The sequence below is a fragment of the Coptis chinensis genome, chromosome 5 (genome assembly GCF_015680905.1).
Source record: "Coptis chinensis isolate HL-2020 chromosome 5, ASM1568090v1, whole genome shotgun sequence".
Lineage (NCBI taxonomy): Eukaryota > Viridiplantae > Streptophyta > Magnoliopsida > Ranunculales > Ranunculaceae > Coptis > Coptis chinensis.
The window spans coordinates 16,913,417-16,929,402 of NC_141460.1; the positions used below are offsets into that span (position 1 = coordinate 16,913,417).

At 37.5% G+C, this 15,986-nt stretch overlaps 1 protein-coding gene, 2 long non-coding RNA genes and 1 pseudogene across 3 annotated transcripts; 2 read left to right on the forward strand and 2 right to left on the reverse strand.

Moving 5' to 3' along the window:
* The first annotated feature begins 6,503 nt into the window (after positions 1–6,503).
* LOC147496911 (uncharacterized) lies at positions 6,504–8,101 on the forward strand. Its single transcript, XM_086562699.1, has 3 exons — positions 6,504–6,648; positions 7,357–7,641; positions 7,718–8,101. The coding sequence occupies exons 1-3, from the start codon at positions 6,646–6,648 to the stop codon at positions 8,099–8,101; spliced, it is 672 nt and encodes a 223-aa protein (XP_086418825.1). The 5' UTR covers positions 6,504–6,645.
* A 666-nt stretch (positions 8,102–8,767) lies between these two features.
* LOC147496912 (uncharacterized) lies at positions 8,768–9,817 on the forward strand. Its single transcript, XR_015195710.1, has 3 exons — positions 8,768–8,891; positions 8,965–9,031; positions 9,751–9,817. It is a non-coding gene; the product is annotated as an uncharacterized LOC147496912 (long non-coding RNA).
* Positions 9,818–13,655: 3,838 nt separating this feature from the next.
* LOC147496913 (uncharacterized) lies at positions 13,656–14,259 on the reverse strand. Its single transcript, XR_015194309.1, has 3 exons — positions 14,169–14,259; positions 13,808–14,044; positions 13,656–13,738 (listed from the first exon to the last, which is right to left on the reverse strand). It is a non-coding gene; the product is annotated as an uncharacterized LOC147496913 (long non-coding RNA).
* A 581-nt stretch (positions 14,260–14,840) lies between these two features.
* On the reverse strand, positions 14,841–15,552 carry LOC147496914 (indole-3-pyruvate monooxygenase YUCCA2 pseudogene; annotated as a pseudogene).
* Positions 15,553–15,986: the final 434 nt, after the last annotated feature.

Sequence of the window (15,986 nt, forward strand, 5' to 3'; positions counted from 1 at the left end):
AGATCTGTTTTTAATAATATGTATGTTCTGTTTATGTAATATTATCTGTAAATCATGTGTGTGAAGTGTGTTGTTGTTCATACTTGTAACATGGCTGTTATATGTTTGATTTTGTGACCTTTCAAGTAAATTGATGGCTGTCTCGTAGCTCTGCTTTGTATGAACTTGAGTTGTTACCCATTACCATCATTCATATATATATACTGTTGGCCTGTTTATCAATAATCATTTGGGAATGTTACGTTTGTTCGCTTTTGAAATTTGTCTAGTACATTGAGAATGTGGAATGTGGTTTGCATAGTGTCCTCTCACCACAATATTTTCGACCGAAGGTCATCGATTGATTGTGCAAAAGCTGCTTAGATATTGAGCGACTCTTGTTGGTAAAAGCAAGTAAACAATATGCAGATAATAGCAAACCCCTAAGTAAGACGTGATCATCTATAAGGGGCAGGGGGGGCATAAATGGTGTGCTAGTGGTTGTTTTAGTTAGTTTAGTTAGTGTCTTAGAAATGGATGTTTAGCTAGTGGTTGTTTTAGTTAGTGTCCACAGCCCATATTTTGTCTCAAGTTAACTTTACTTGGTATCTAATTGCTCTTCTTTGATCCGGTGGTTGGTGTAAAATTGAACATGGTGGTTTGCTACTAGTTGTGGCCTTCTGGTTTTGATATGATAATTTCTCTCGTGGTGCTCGAATATGTAGATTAGGTTTGATTTGTTGGCATTTATTCTAGTATGTTATTTAGAATACTAGCAGGAAATCAGATATGCCTTTGACTTGCTAGGCTTCTCTCCCGATGACGTCTCTCTTAGCAGTTTACGCTCACTTTTCTAGAATCGCCAAGAAGAAAGGATTTTGTCGGTGTTGGCATTATATTGCTTTTATTTGAATTACAATGTGGTCTGCTCACTTAAATGAATATTATACTCGATATTTCACTCTATATAAGACCCGAGCAAGTATCACACTTGAACCACAAACGATAAGGCTTTTGGCGACACAATTGAGAAATTTGGCGTTTGTTCGACTATTCAGCCCGCAAATTACAGCTCTTGGAAAAATAGGTGAATTAATTCTCCCGCCGAAAAGTCTTGCGGTGTGGGAAACCAAGGCCCAAACCAACACCCGACCCGTTTCATATAACCGGGGGCGATATTGGGTCGTCACATGAAAGAGATTTGGAGTGAGGGGGTCTTCTTTGCGTGTGGAACAAGAAATGAAGTACACATGTAAACAACTATTACGTGGAAAACAATGAGAAATTATTAGTGCAATTTCTCTTCATCGGAAAAAATAATAATAACAATAGCAGTGCAATTTCATATTGAAAGTTTAGTAAAAAGAGAATTCCATTTCACTTCATAATTTAATCTCGTATTCGTTATTTTCTTTTCCATGTAACTACTTTGAAAGTTTGTCAAAGAAAATTCAATTGACTTTGGAATGTATTATTATTATTCCTTTTTTGATGAAGTGGTTTCTCCATAGATTACAAAAATTCTTTAAAGGACTTTTTGTTCCCCTAGGCCAAAGAACTGAGTTGTTAAACACACAGTAGAGGAATGCAGTATTTTCCTTTGAGTCCGGCTACACAGTAACCGGTTACTGGGATCAAATTCCAGCAACCATTACTAGTTGTCGTTGGATTGTTTCGGTTACGAATCTCGGCACACACAGATCTTGGTGCACACACATGAATCTTGGATCTAAATCAACAGTGACTTGTAACGGTTGCTGGGATACGTAAATATTGTGTATGATCAGAGGTGTCAATTGTTTGTCTCAATCAATCTCAATGCAAATTATTTTTTGTGGACTAGCTAAGATAGAAACTATTTTAGACAAAATTAGAAAAGGTTGAGGTGTTGGTTTATCGAGTCCACGTAATAACGTATGCAAAGACCTCACACAATTGTGTAGTAACAAAGCAGTCCACGTAATAACAACTCTATATAAGAACCGAGCAAGTATCACAATTTGACGTCGACTGAGTATTGATAGCTGCTGTTGTTTGAAGTTTTCTTATGTTCAGTGGTGAAACAATGATGAAGTATATGTGGTTGCTTAGATAAAGATATGTTGACTGAGGGTTCGATGGCGGTGCCTGCCTAAGGTGGTAGTATAGCCCAATGTTACGGCAGATTAAATCAATTTTTCTTTGTTAATATTCTTTGTTAATTCTATTTATAGCTATTCCTTTAATATCATAGACTTAGCTAGAATTCGAGAATACTAGTGTCGCTTGTTACCTAGGCCACCGCTTATTTGACCGATTTAGAGCTTACTTTTGATGTAGTTGAAGTCGAAGTTTAGGATTCAATGACTTACACAAATGCCGTGAGTACTGCGGGTATATTCAAGGTTTGATTGTGTATTATGTTGTATCAAATCGATAGATTACACAATGTGCTTGTTCAACCCCCACGCCTAATTTTGCGAGAATGTCTCGCCAATTCAGAAAGAGTGGATGAATGAATTGGACATATTTGGAGATGTGTACAAACAAGGGTGGCTGATTTCATTCAATTTGCGATTTGCGGAACAACCGCGGCTCGACCACGTGTCCTTGTCCTTGCAGAGAATGTCGAAATGGAAAAAGCTTTGTGTTTGGTACAATCTCTAGACATTTGATTAAGTCACCGGGATAGATAAGAATTATCGTATGGGTTTTACATGGTGAGAACCCATGTACGGATCCAGTGGTGGAGCCCATGATTGAAGAAGAAAACACTGAGGCCGAAGGGCTTGGGATGGGGAATTTTGTTGATGCTTCTTATGGAGTGCATGAAGTAGTTGCAGGTGATTTGAATGAGGATGAAGAAAATCATATGGAGGATTTTGAACCACCACCTGTTCTTGAACGTGATTTGGGGAAGAGGTACAACGAATACAAGAAAATGGTGAACAAAAGCTATACCCTTCATGTGAGGCTCCCCGTTACTACACTTTCGCCAGTTGTTGACCTTCATAACTTGAAGAAGAAATATGGTTGGTCAGGAACTAGTGTGTTCCGCACTTTTGTCCCTTTTGAGGATATGGTTCCCGAAGGAATCACTTTGCCATCAAAGTACCCCTCAGAATGAAAGCAATGCTTTGAAAGATCTAGGAATGAAAGCCACAAGTATCGATGCATGTGAGAACAATTGTATGTTATAATTGGAAAGATGATGCTAAGTTAACGGAATGTCGTCAGTGTAAAGCACCCAGATACAAAGTGAAAGAAGGAAAGATGGGTAAGAAAGAAACAAAAGAGCCAAATAAAGTTTTGAGACATTTTCCCTTGATTCCAAGGCTCAAGAGGTTGTACACTATCCCATGGATAGCTTAACGAAATGACATGGCGCGACCGAGCTACACCTTCTTGGGATCATATGCGACATCCCATCGACTCAATCCAGTGGAAAACATGTAAAAAGAGTTGGCCTGATTTTGCTCAGGAAGGGCGTAATGTTTGGCTTGGAATTGCAACTGATGGTTTCAATCCTCGTGGAATACAATCCACTAGCTACAGTTGTTGGCCCTGTTTACTTGGTACCTTATAATCTCCCCTTCTTTATGTATGAAACCAGAGTTCCAAATGATGTCCTTTTGCGATACAGGCGGGAAGGCACCGGGTCAAGATATCGACGTTTTTTCTTCACCATTGTATGAGGAGTTGGAACGGTTGTGGAAGGAAGGGGAAGGGTTTGGCTTATGACATGCATAAAAACAGCATTTTACCTTGAGAGCTATGCTAATGTGGGGTATTCATGATTTTCCTACTTTTGGAAACTTAGCGGTCAGATAACACATGGTTACAAAGCATGTCCGATTTGTTCGTGATAACACTCAATCGATATATCTTGAGCATGCAAAGAAGATTGTTTACACAAACTATCGCCCCTTTCTTCCGTTTGGTCACCCCGTTTTCGGCCGCAAATACTTGGGACTTAAGATTTGAAGAGTTGAACATTGCTCCACTAAGGTTAAGTGGAGAAAAAGTTATGCAGCAGGTGAGTCATATCAAGTATAAGCCGGGTAAAATCCCAACTGGTAGCAAAAGAAGCACATCTGATGTGAATTTGGATGATAGTGTAGATGATGAAGATGTTCAAGTTACAGAGGCTTGGTATAAAAGGTCTATTTTTTGGGATATGCCCTATTGGCCCACTCATAAATCCCGACATGTTGTTGATGTGATGCATACTGAGAAAAATGTTGCGGAACATCTACTAAATTACATCCTAGACAAGAAAGACAAGTCAAAGGATACAGTAGGTGCGCGAGAAGATATGAGGAAGATGCGAATTCCACAATTGGTGGGTGGGTGCAATCGCATCTACCGTCCTGGGAAACCAATAAAACCGAAGGCTCCATTTGTCTTAGCTAAAGACGAGAAGTTAAATTTCTGCAAAATTTTGAAGGACTTGAAGCTTCCTTCTGGTTTCTCATCAAATCTGAGCAACATTGTCACTTTAAATCCACCTGGTTTGCTCGTAATGAAATCTCATGACTATCATGTCATTATGTGTTATTTGCTACGTATTGCTTCAAAGATGCTTTTCCTAAATATCGTGACCTGCGAAGAGCTATTCATCAGATAAGCTTATTCTTCAACTTGTTGTGCTCTAAAGTCTTAGTCCGACAACATATCCAAGAGGCCAAGTACATGGTTGCAGAAGCATTGTGCGTGCTTGAAAAAATATTTTCCACCATCGTTTTTTGATATCAAAGATCCACCTCATGGTGCATTTGGCTGATGAAGCGCTTCTTTGTGGAACTGTGCATCAAAGGTGGATGTTTCCATTTGAACGGTATGTAAATTACTTTTACCTTAATATCTTCTCTAGCTTTTTCTATAATTGGATTTTAAAAATTGAAAGTGTATACTTAAATTTCTTATTCTAATAGGGCGATGAAAGAGTGTAAAAATATTCCCAGCAATAAACGATATGTTGAAGGGTCCATTGCAGAGTCGTATATTGTTTCTGAGTCAGTTAGGTATGCTATGGAGTATATGCCCAATTCGCGGGATGGAAATCATAAATCGGGCGTGTGGCCTTTCGGATGAAGATGCGAAAGTATAGTGATGAAGGGCCTTTGCTCGGTGGTAAAGACTGTGACCTTAAGTGTTAAACAATGGATTCAAATACGTAGATGGGTCTTGTTTCGACTAGACGTCGAAAAGCTTGATGATTACTACAGGTGTGTGTTTTTTTGACACATTTGGTTTCTAAACCCACTCTAGTACTCTACATGAAAATACTCATGCGTAATTGCATGAATGATTTGTAGTGAATACCGCTCCTTACAATCTCGTGGTAGAGGAAGCGGGTTGCAAAGTCGGAAGTCGGCGCAGATACAAACAGATTTCATTTATGCGGTTATATAACAAGGTATTGTTTAATTCATCCATTAGTTAAATAGGAAATCTGAAGTTAGTAATATTAGCTTTCTAACTATCGCCTTTTTACGGTTATTGGCTGCAAAATGACACCAAGAGTGACTTATGGCGATTAGTTGAAGGACCATTGCACCAAGCTAAAATGTATAGAAAGTACCAAGATCAATGGTTTTGTCTTTTCTACTAGGTCGCATGATCTAAACAGTTGCCACACAAGATAGTGGTGTTTGCATGGAGGCAATCACTTCGTTTACGCCAAGTAGGAAAAGACAAAAATCCAGTCGATGCATCGACGAAGTGGTATGGGGTTATTGAACAAATATTAGATTTTGGACTATCTGGACTTTCAACAAGTAGTCTTTTATTGCAATTGGGTGAGGGTGGAGGACAAGACCAATGGCTGCAAGCTCCGTCCGGACTCTAATTTGGTGTTGGTCAATCTTAATAAGATGAAAAGTGTTGATCAAGACTTTGATGAGCCGGTCATTCTCGCCCAGAAAGCTAGTCAAGTGTTTTTACTCGAAGGACTTGAAAAATCCTAATTGGTCGGTAGTCATCCATTCACCGAGGCAATTGACGTGTGGAGTTGACTCACTAGATGTACCCAACCGTTTTCCAATCTACCCTTGAGGACCAACCTAATTTGAAGCCTTTGATGAAGTGCTTAACCCCGATTGTAATTGTTTTAGCTTCCAAACTATGATACAATTTTTACTTTAAAGTTTCCATCTTAATATGTATGCTTATTGTGTATATTATTATTATTATTCATTTTGTTTGTTATGTATATCTCTCGGGGTTTATTAAATTGGTGGTATGTGTGATAAGGTAATGAAATACTTTTGTTTGGATTGAATTGTTTATATACTTTTATTTATTCTTCTTTCTCACCTTTCATGATTATATTTTTTGATTACACGGCACTACTAATAGACTATTTTGCAATATATGTTAGGATTTCATTTGAAATGGTATCAGTCAACCCACCTAGTGCATCTCAACCTTCCGGGTTCTCCTCACATGCATCATACCTTCTACTTCAGTTTCACGCGGGCATCACCTTCTCAGCGACATGCAAGAATCAGAAAATGTTAGGAAGTTACCTATTGATTGATTGATATTGATGGTGTTGTCGTTGGTGATAATGCCTCCAGATGGAATACTCGTGCTGGTAGTCTTATTCGAGCTCGTATCCCAGTTAGTTACACTGATTGGAGGCTTGTACATCCTGACTTCAAGGATAAGGTTTGGAATGCCTTAATGGTAAGGTTTACCTCTGATTTTTTTAATGCATACTAGACATTTTGAGTTTTAGCTTCATTCACATTACTATATAACTTGTGTTTTACAGCGTGAATTTGAAGTTACAAATGTTGACCAAGCACTAGCTCGTTCACATGCAGAAAAAAATTTTTGTACTAAGTTTAGATATGGAAAATGGGTCTTGAGAAAAGATATATTGAATAAGTTTGAGACCATGGAAGAACAAATCGCGATGCCCGAGATGGCATTGATCCAAATCATTGGGAACAGTTTGTACTATATATGAGAACACTCAAGTGATGGCAAGAAAAGCTTAAGAATGGTGAGAATATAAACTGAATGATTCTTGACATACACTTCAAAGGGATAATGATGCCAACATGTTGCATAAAATGGTAGGTGTCTTTCCATAAACTTTTAAATTTTGATCACGATATGCTAACAATTATTTACCAATGTACATGTAGAATAAACAAAATCCTGACAAGATACATGGACGGGTAGACAGTTGGAAAGCAGGACATGAACGTCGTAATGGAACTATTTTGGAGAGTGCTCGAGCCCGTTATGTGAGTTTGCATTTCACTTGAGTTCCAACTATAATTTTGTTAAGTCTTTGTTATTATAGACAATTTTGTCTCGACTGATTTACCTTAAGTTTGTACTAACTTGCTAATTTTGAACTAATTTCCATGGAAAACACTATAGGAATTGGTGGAGGCTGCTCAAAAGAAAAGAAAAAATGCAACTTCAAGTGGAGAGGGCAGTGCAACTCATCTTGATTTTGATAATGACGAATTGACCGAAGTTTTAGGAGCGGACAAAAGGAATAGGACTCGTGGAATCAGCTCTAACCTCTCTAAGAAGCAATTAAAACGTACAAGTATTGCGAAGGTGATGTTAGCACAAGCAAGGTCTTCATCAAATTCTGAATTTAAGGGTGAAATGAGTGAGATGAAGTCCTCCATAGCTAGAGTTGAGGGTGTGTTGATGGTGAGTTTGCCTTAAATATAAAACTTATTGCTTTCATCATATATATAAATCTTAGTTTTGTTTTTCATTTTGTCAGGATATGCTTAAGCTTGTAACCAACAATGGAATGTCGAATAGTCAACCGCCGCGTGGGGATACAACACCCGGAACCGATGTTGGTTCCAACTCAGTTCGCCGTTTGTCTCAACAGAATTTAATGAATATGTTTGAACCTGCGAACCCTCCTGTGAACCCTCCTGCGAACCCTCCTGCAAACCCTCCAGCGAACCCTCCGGCAAACCCTCCTGCTGAAACGTTGAGTGCACCTCTTAAGGTTATCCTATTAGGTAGAGATGGTGTTCCGGTTGCTAGGGGATATGTTATGACTACCACCGCTAATATTTGCCATGGCAGAGTCGTCCTTGGAGGGGAGAAAAGATCTACATCCAGAAGTCTTGGTTCCCAATGCTCCTATTTATGATGGACCTCAATTTTGCTTTCGGACCTTAGTGATTTTGTTGAAGGGGCCTTTGATTTGGCTTGAATCAAGGTTTGCATATGAGTAATCTATTGTGTGGGATATGCAAACTTTTTTCTATTTTGGTTTTTTGAGTATGTTTTTTGTAACTAATGGTACGAGCCTTTTGCAAGATGTAAGAATGACATAACGAACTTGTGCACTATAGCTTGTTATGATGGTATGATGGCTAGATGGTTTATAAGAATGTTATATTATGAAAGTATTTTTGTTTTTTGCAGGTTGAAGAGATAACAACCCCGTTTTAACTCCGCCCGATGTTGCAAAGTAATGAAAGTCTTTGCACCTTGCCGGTCCCAAGCCCGGATAAAGGAGGAGGGAGAGTGGTGGGGCGATTAGCGGTTATGCTACATTGGTTGGACGTCCATCAAGTAGGACAAAGAACAATTGTTCTTCGTGGTGGAGCCGATCGGGGTATCCGAACACCGTAATTGTGTGATCTAAATAAATCTTGTGTGTTAACGATTACTCATTGATGAACATCCCTGTTTTCATTTCAGTTTATTGAGGATTTGGCCGAAGTTTGCATGATGCGATTATGATAGAAGTTAAGCAATAAAACCTAAAAAGATTGCAATTCGTGGACACAATGGTCATACGTCCACTTGTTTTACATTATAATATGTGCATAGTTTACGCCTGTAAATTGACTGGCTAATTTGAGCATTCAAATACTTCAAGCACTGATAGTTACATTTTCTTTCTTTTAGGTATTTCATTAAGCATGGATCAGGTTTGTTTATTTTCTTTTTGTAATGCATCCTCGAAATTTTTGCTCACCTATTTTTGCTCATTTTGTTGTATAGTGGAAGAATCTCCGGAAACATATGGATGCAATTGACAAAGCATTAGCTGAGAACTCTTACGCAGTTGGTATGTCATTCCTTGAAGCAGCATTTTGTAAGAAGCGCTAGTGTTTATGTTTTACCCCGCGATACGTAAAATGGCGTTACTCTACTAACTGATTAGTGTAAGCATCCTTTTGAGTATACATTAAGTGTTTGAACTTCGATAAGCGTAATATGAAATATGTCGTCCATTGTGATTAGAATGCTTTCTTTTTCGATGTATGAGCAACCTTTTTACTCTTCTGATCATCTTCAGTTTCATCGCAAGTATGTCTTTTAGTGATAAGGCCATTATTGTTTTAATGTTGTATGAGACTATGAGCTGCCTTTTTGTATTCTAGGAATTCAACTTTATTGGGCTATAGTAGGTGTTTAATCGCTTTTTCGGAGCGGAGGGTTTCGAACTATGCATTATTCTCAAATAGATTACATTCAAATTCACCTTAGCTGCCCCTACCCACCCTATGGTTAGTTTAGTTAAGTGATAGGCTGCTTTTGTTGCACTAATGAGTATAATAAGTGTACTATCAATTTTATTGGATTTAATAAACTGGCACTGCTTAAGCGCCCAAACCCTCCTTATGTGGAGGTTTGTTGGAAAACAGAAAATAAAATTTGGAAGTATAGCTTGCTAAACTTGTAACTTTGAACTGTTACCATGCTCTCTGTATGATGTATTTTAATGAATGCTAAATCTAGTGACTTTGGTGACTAAAACAAAAATCTCCGTGGTTTGTTTTGAAGTATAGCAGATAGGAACACATACATTTCTAAAGTTGAAGTACACATGAGTAGTAGCACTTGCATCCGCGAATCGTGGCTGAATTGCAAGTATGTTTGAAAATTCGACAAAAAAATAGTGTGGGCTATAGGTCTAGTCATGCATTATAAACTGATTTAAGAGTGTCATTATTGTTCCGGTTCGAAGTCAACAACCCAAAAAAACCCCCTCTATTCTCTTGGGAGTTATAGGTAAAGACAACTCGATTGTGAGGCACGGGATCCATGGGCTATCTTGGTTGTTCAATGCAGATGTACTGGGAGCTCAACTTGTGGAAGGAAAGAATACCGTATTTCTAACTCAACCACAAGCACACACTTCTTGGCAGGAAATAATGTACGACTATATTCGCCTAGAAGGGCCACCGAGTTCCGGTTTAAAAAATATTGCAAATGAATATTTTGAATGGATGAAAAGAAAGTGTCTAATGGAATCGAACAAGATACTCGGTCGAGAGCAAAGTTGTTCGCCGTCAAGACCTTCGTGAAGTTCAATATGCAAATGAAGATACATCCCACTCACCTGCAGATTCTGACATGGATATGGAAGGTCAGTGCCTTTATCGCAATTAACACTTCCATTTTCTTTCACGATTGCAATCTTTTTGAAATAATTTATGAAAGATAGCATTATATGGAATTTAGACATCTAGGATTACTTTTTCTTTTCCGTAACTAAGTCAGTCAGTCTCATTTCCTGCATTTACAACGATACTGTAATATGTCCATTATATTTCATGACTTTCGAAGCATTTCTCGCGTGTGGTTGATTTGTCTATAGATGAGAGTCAGCAGCCCAATGAAGACCTTGCGAAAGCAGCCATGGCATATGATAGTGCGGCAATCCTTCTTGGATGTGCAGGTAAGGACAAGCCAAATTTACCACCGATTGAGTTCAGTGCTCAAGAACCGGCATTTCATAAGTTACATACCGTGGAAGAAATTTGAAATTTTGGGTTTTACTTTCACTCGCCTTTGGCCAAAGTAGCGATCCTTTAGGAACGACTCCATCTCACTTTGGAGCTCGGACTTCTCTGTTTGGTGAGTCCCTTTCCGCAATACTTGAATTTTTCAGCTTAAATTTTCCAATAAATTTTCAGACTTCTCTTGAGTGTTAATAATAGTGTAATTGTATAATTTTTTTCTGTCTGTTTCCTATTAACACCCAAAAAAAGGAGTAGGGGCATGGTGGAGAGAAATATGTATCGCGAGAAATATGTATGCTGTTCTTACATTGGTTAAGGGGTCATGTGCAGGTCGCAGAGGTGCAATGAGAGGTGGACTGCATGATGTAATAACACCGAGATATCACCATCCATTATTTGCCAAAACAAAAGTTTCCGCCGGGGATGGGTGAGCCCCACTTCACCTTCACAAAATGGTATTACGCTAGTATTGTTCTCTATGCCTAACACAAGATTGTATACCTGCTCTCTCTCTCTCTCTCTCTCGTGAACGTTTTAGGGATTACGGAGAGTTCGAGCTAGAGCAACCTCAAACCAAAACAACGATGACGGTATGATGAGGTTTTCTACTTGAACTATACACGTTGTTTCATCTATAATGTGATGTGGAAATATATATATATATACATAGAATGTAATATTATTATTGTTTCTTTTGTTTCAAGATCGTACTTTAAGTGTTGAATATGATCCATCATTTTTTTTGTTACCTTGGTACTTATGTTCTAGTATATATATATTGTTTTTTCAGGTTAACATGTTACTATAAATGCTTGGTACAATCGACTAGTAAACTGGAAGGGTCATTGGTTGGTGATGTACTTTGATACTGAGGATTAGGATAGATTCTTGGAATCTTAATGTCCAGTTTCAAGTGGAGAAGTTATTCACTAAACTAGGGACACAATGATTGGGAAACCACTATTGTTAACGTATTTGTACTTACTAGTCTACATATTGCTTTCATCGGGGAGTTATTTTGTACAATAAGGTAAACCATCTTTATTGTTTTCATTGTTGGGCTTCTTGTTGTGGATTGTTTATGTATTTCTTTGCGTTTTGATTAATTAATGAAATGTAGTTCAATAGAATGCAAATTGGTTGATATTCTTTCGGTCACTTGAATGAACACGAAAACCATCACCAATCATATATCAAACTCGGCGTGAATTCCATATGTTTATTTAAGTGTATTCCTTTTCAAAGAAATAATTTATTGGATTAGTCGTTGAGTCAGATATCTCAGTTCTATACCTATTATGTTTGTCTTTCCTTATATTTGTTTCTCAAATTTTGGATTCATCTTTTTTTCGATAAATAAATTTGGCTTCATTAGATAGTTTATACTTTTGGCTTAATATTTTCTTTAGCTTTGTCATATTTGTGCAATGTAAGATTATAACCATCTAGTTACTTGAAATTTGCGGTGGGGAAGGATGCATTTGTGCTTTGTGTAGGGTGTTTAGGAAAAGTGGACGGGGCGAAGAATGGGGAGCATTATGGTGCCTTTGATTGAGGAAGAGTGGGATGATAATAATGTTGTGTTTCGAAAAGTGAATTTGATCATGATTGCACTTTGGATGGATTTGATGAATATGTTCAAGCACGCCAGGTTTGGATTTTGTTTATTTTTGAATGTGTTTTGTTTTTCTGCAGATTTTGTTGTCAAGTGGTATGTACGTATGAGATCTTATTATTTGGGGTTATTTGGTGGTTCAGGGGTATATAGCTTTGTGTATACCTTGTTGTAGTGATGATGTTGTGATGAATTTGATTTGAACTGTAAGTGGAAATAGGCGTTGGATAGCAGTTTGATCACAAAACTTTATTACTCCTAGGGAACCCGATATTAATGTGTTATACCACCAAATTGGTTTAGCTGGTCTCGCTACAAAATGAGATTTTTTTTTATTAGCAACCCATCAACAACGGTTCATAATCTGTTACAAAGCGAATTTTAAATTATTTTTTTTAAAATTAACTAACAAATTTGCAACGCTTTATAACCGTTACAAACGAATTTTAAATTATTTTTTTTAAAATTAACTAACAACTTTGCAACGGTTAAAAATCGTTGGTAAAAATTTTAACAAATTACCAACGCTTAAAAAGCGTTTGTGAAATTTCTGTTTGCAACGCTTTGAATTTCTGTTTGCAACGCTTTTTAAGCGTTGGAAATTTTTATTTGCAACGCTTTTTTTTAAGCGTTGCAAATATTTCCAACACTTTACCGACGCCATATTTGCAATGCTTAAAAAGCATTGCAAAAATTATTAGCAACGCTTTTTTGCCGTTGCAAATAGCCTGTTATGGTGTAGTGGCAGACTATAAACGATAAACAATAAAACTATTGGTAGTGGTCTAGCATTTTTTATTGGTAGAGAATATTGTTTCGTCTAGCATTTTTTATTTCTAGTGTGGATTTATACTTCTGTTTAGATTTCCATCCAATTTGTTGGTCTTCAGGTCTTGATCTTTGTACACTTTGAGTTGGTAGACAAGCACTTCATGTCTATCTCCTTTTGTCAAATTCTATTGACTTTATTGACAAGTTATAGCAACATTAGCTCGATATATATATATATATATATATATATATATATATATATATATATATATATATATATATATATATATATTTTTTGAGGGTTGCCCAATCCAATTTGATGAGTGCCCTATCATTTCTTTGAACCTTATAAACAGAAAAACTTGGTTATACCATCAGTTAAAAAGAGGACAAAAAAGATGAATTGGCATACAATTCAACTAAAAATGATCCTGTATTTGTTCCCTAGTTTATACAACATTTGTAGAGCACAGAGTTTCTTTTGTGTCCTTCAATAATGGCATATAAACTATCAGGTTTCTTACAAAAAAAATAATCATAAAGGAAATGAAAGGTATACCAATGTTGCATCATCAACAACTTCTTCCTCTGTAGGACAAGTAGCCTCTTCTTTGCTAGAGCTTCCATTGTCAATCTCACCCTGTAAGACGCAGTTGCAACAGCAGAAAAGAGAAGAAGTAGAATTTTCAAAAAAGGAATTATAACTAACCTCAATAGATTTAGGACAATAGAAACCCTCCAAAGATAAATAACCTTCCACCTGACGTGAAGCAGCCCCGAATGGCCTTGGACAAGGAACCCATGCCCATGGAGGAAACACAGGATAAATTACTTTCCATTTCTCACAGAGTGCTCTTGCACTGATGTTAAAGTCATTTGGCGAGAGTGTACCATCCCAACTAGAAGGGAAACCCATGTTTATTTGATATGTAATAACTTGAGCTAACTTAAAACAAGAAAAAAATATATCAGTATATAATAGTCATCATCACTTACAGATTATTGCCTGCTCAAAAGCTTATGAAACCGACAAATAAATGTTAAAAATCATTAATTTAGAGAAAACTTACTTGATGAAAGAAGTCGATCGTGTTTGTAATTTTTAAGGAAAAAAAATTTGGACCATTTCTCGATTTGTGCGTGTCATCCTTGCGCATGGGCAAGGATGACACGCACATGTGTAAGTAATGAGAGTATTGAATGAGAGATCAAGTGTACCATTTGAAAGTATTGAATGAGAGATCAAGAAACTTTCTTGGTGCAATACCAGGGCCAGGGTGCGTCATGGGTTCCCAACGACTTTAGGACAGGTCTTGGACATAGCTCAGTTGGAGCCTGACTACTTGGATCTGTTGGGGTAGCGAGGTTTCCTAAGACAAAGTTCTAGCATTTCACGCTATGCATATTGGCTTGGTCTTTGTGCCATCAATATATTGCTTGTCTGAACTCCTTATATAGGTGGAAAACTATATTTCCACTATAAACTTAAAGGAAACACTGGAAATTCTTCTCCAGAGACTGAGTATAGAAACTAGTCTTGGTCACATCCATGACACTATAGCTCAAATGACTGAAAAATTCATTGCTTTGAGTTCAACTGACTCAAGACTGCCTAAAGTATTCAAATTGCACCAGCTGACTCTTGAAGGCTTTTTTTTCTTACCTTATAATTTCTCGAGGAATCATCATAGAACCATGTGATTGAGGAGTAATCAAATGAGCTTCCCTTTATAGCTGGAGGTTCATATCTCCATACCAGAATTTCCACATCCCACAACCAAAACATTCTTTCCATAAAACTCTTCACCATTTTTATACGAACTCGTATGTAGAACTGGACCTTCAAAGTCATTCATTCCTTCAATCGCTGGAACCACGACCTCGAGTTCTCTCTAGTTGCTACAACTAACCACCGACTAAGGTAACTAATCTCCTCCAATCCCGGTTTTTCACTCTCCATGATCCAAGAGTGTGATCATAGGCAGCGACACTTTCTTGTTTTGGTTGAACTGTGGCTCTAAACCGAATTTACTCACATAAGCATCTAAATAGTCCACAAAGTGCTCTTTAGTTGGGTAAGTAGGGAACTTCGCCGGGAATGGCATGAGGGGTAGCTCACATAATTTTTTCGAAAGGTGAAGATGTAGTCGATCAGAAGCCTTGCTCTTCCACAATGAAGCTATACATTTAGCCCTCTCTACAATCACACTAGGAACTCTTTCTTTAAGGCAGGCAGCTACAGCAAGACCTGATGGGCCAACACCAACAATGATTGGACCTTGCACCAAAACACACTTTCCATTTTTCTTCATGGTCTCATCAAAAGGATCATGAACTCTTTTGCTTTCCACTTCTCTCAAGCAGTCCACGAATAGCATGAGAAGAACAGTTGTCAACTAACTACTTAACTAACTGTCTAGTTGGCCGTGGGTGCTATTATAAAAGGAGAGAATCCCTATGAGTAGAGCACGCTTAAGGCCGAACTCATTCCTTTCTACCGTTTCAAGGACAAAGCCAAAGTTCAAGAGAAACTTCAACCGTAAGCTAAGCGAGATGGTTTCGATTGAGATGGTTTTATCAACTTGGAAATAAATGTATAGATATTTAGATGAAGGAAGAGTTGGAGGAGAGTTGCTTTGCGAACAGAAGGATCAAAGAATGAAGTTAAACTATAGAAAGGGAAGGGTAGTGTGATATGATATAATACCCAACAAAAAAATGATGTGATAAATATAAATTCATTGAGTATATATATATATATATGTATAGACACTTCAACTATATTATATAAATGGTATTAACCAATGATTACCTCCCATATATTAAACCAACCAATAAAATAATGTCACTATATCTGTCAGAAGAGCGTGGGCACATCAATGGCTGGA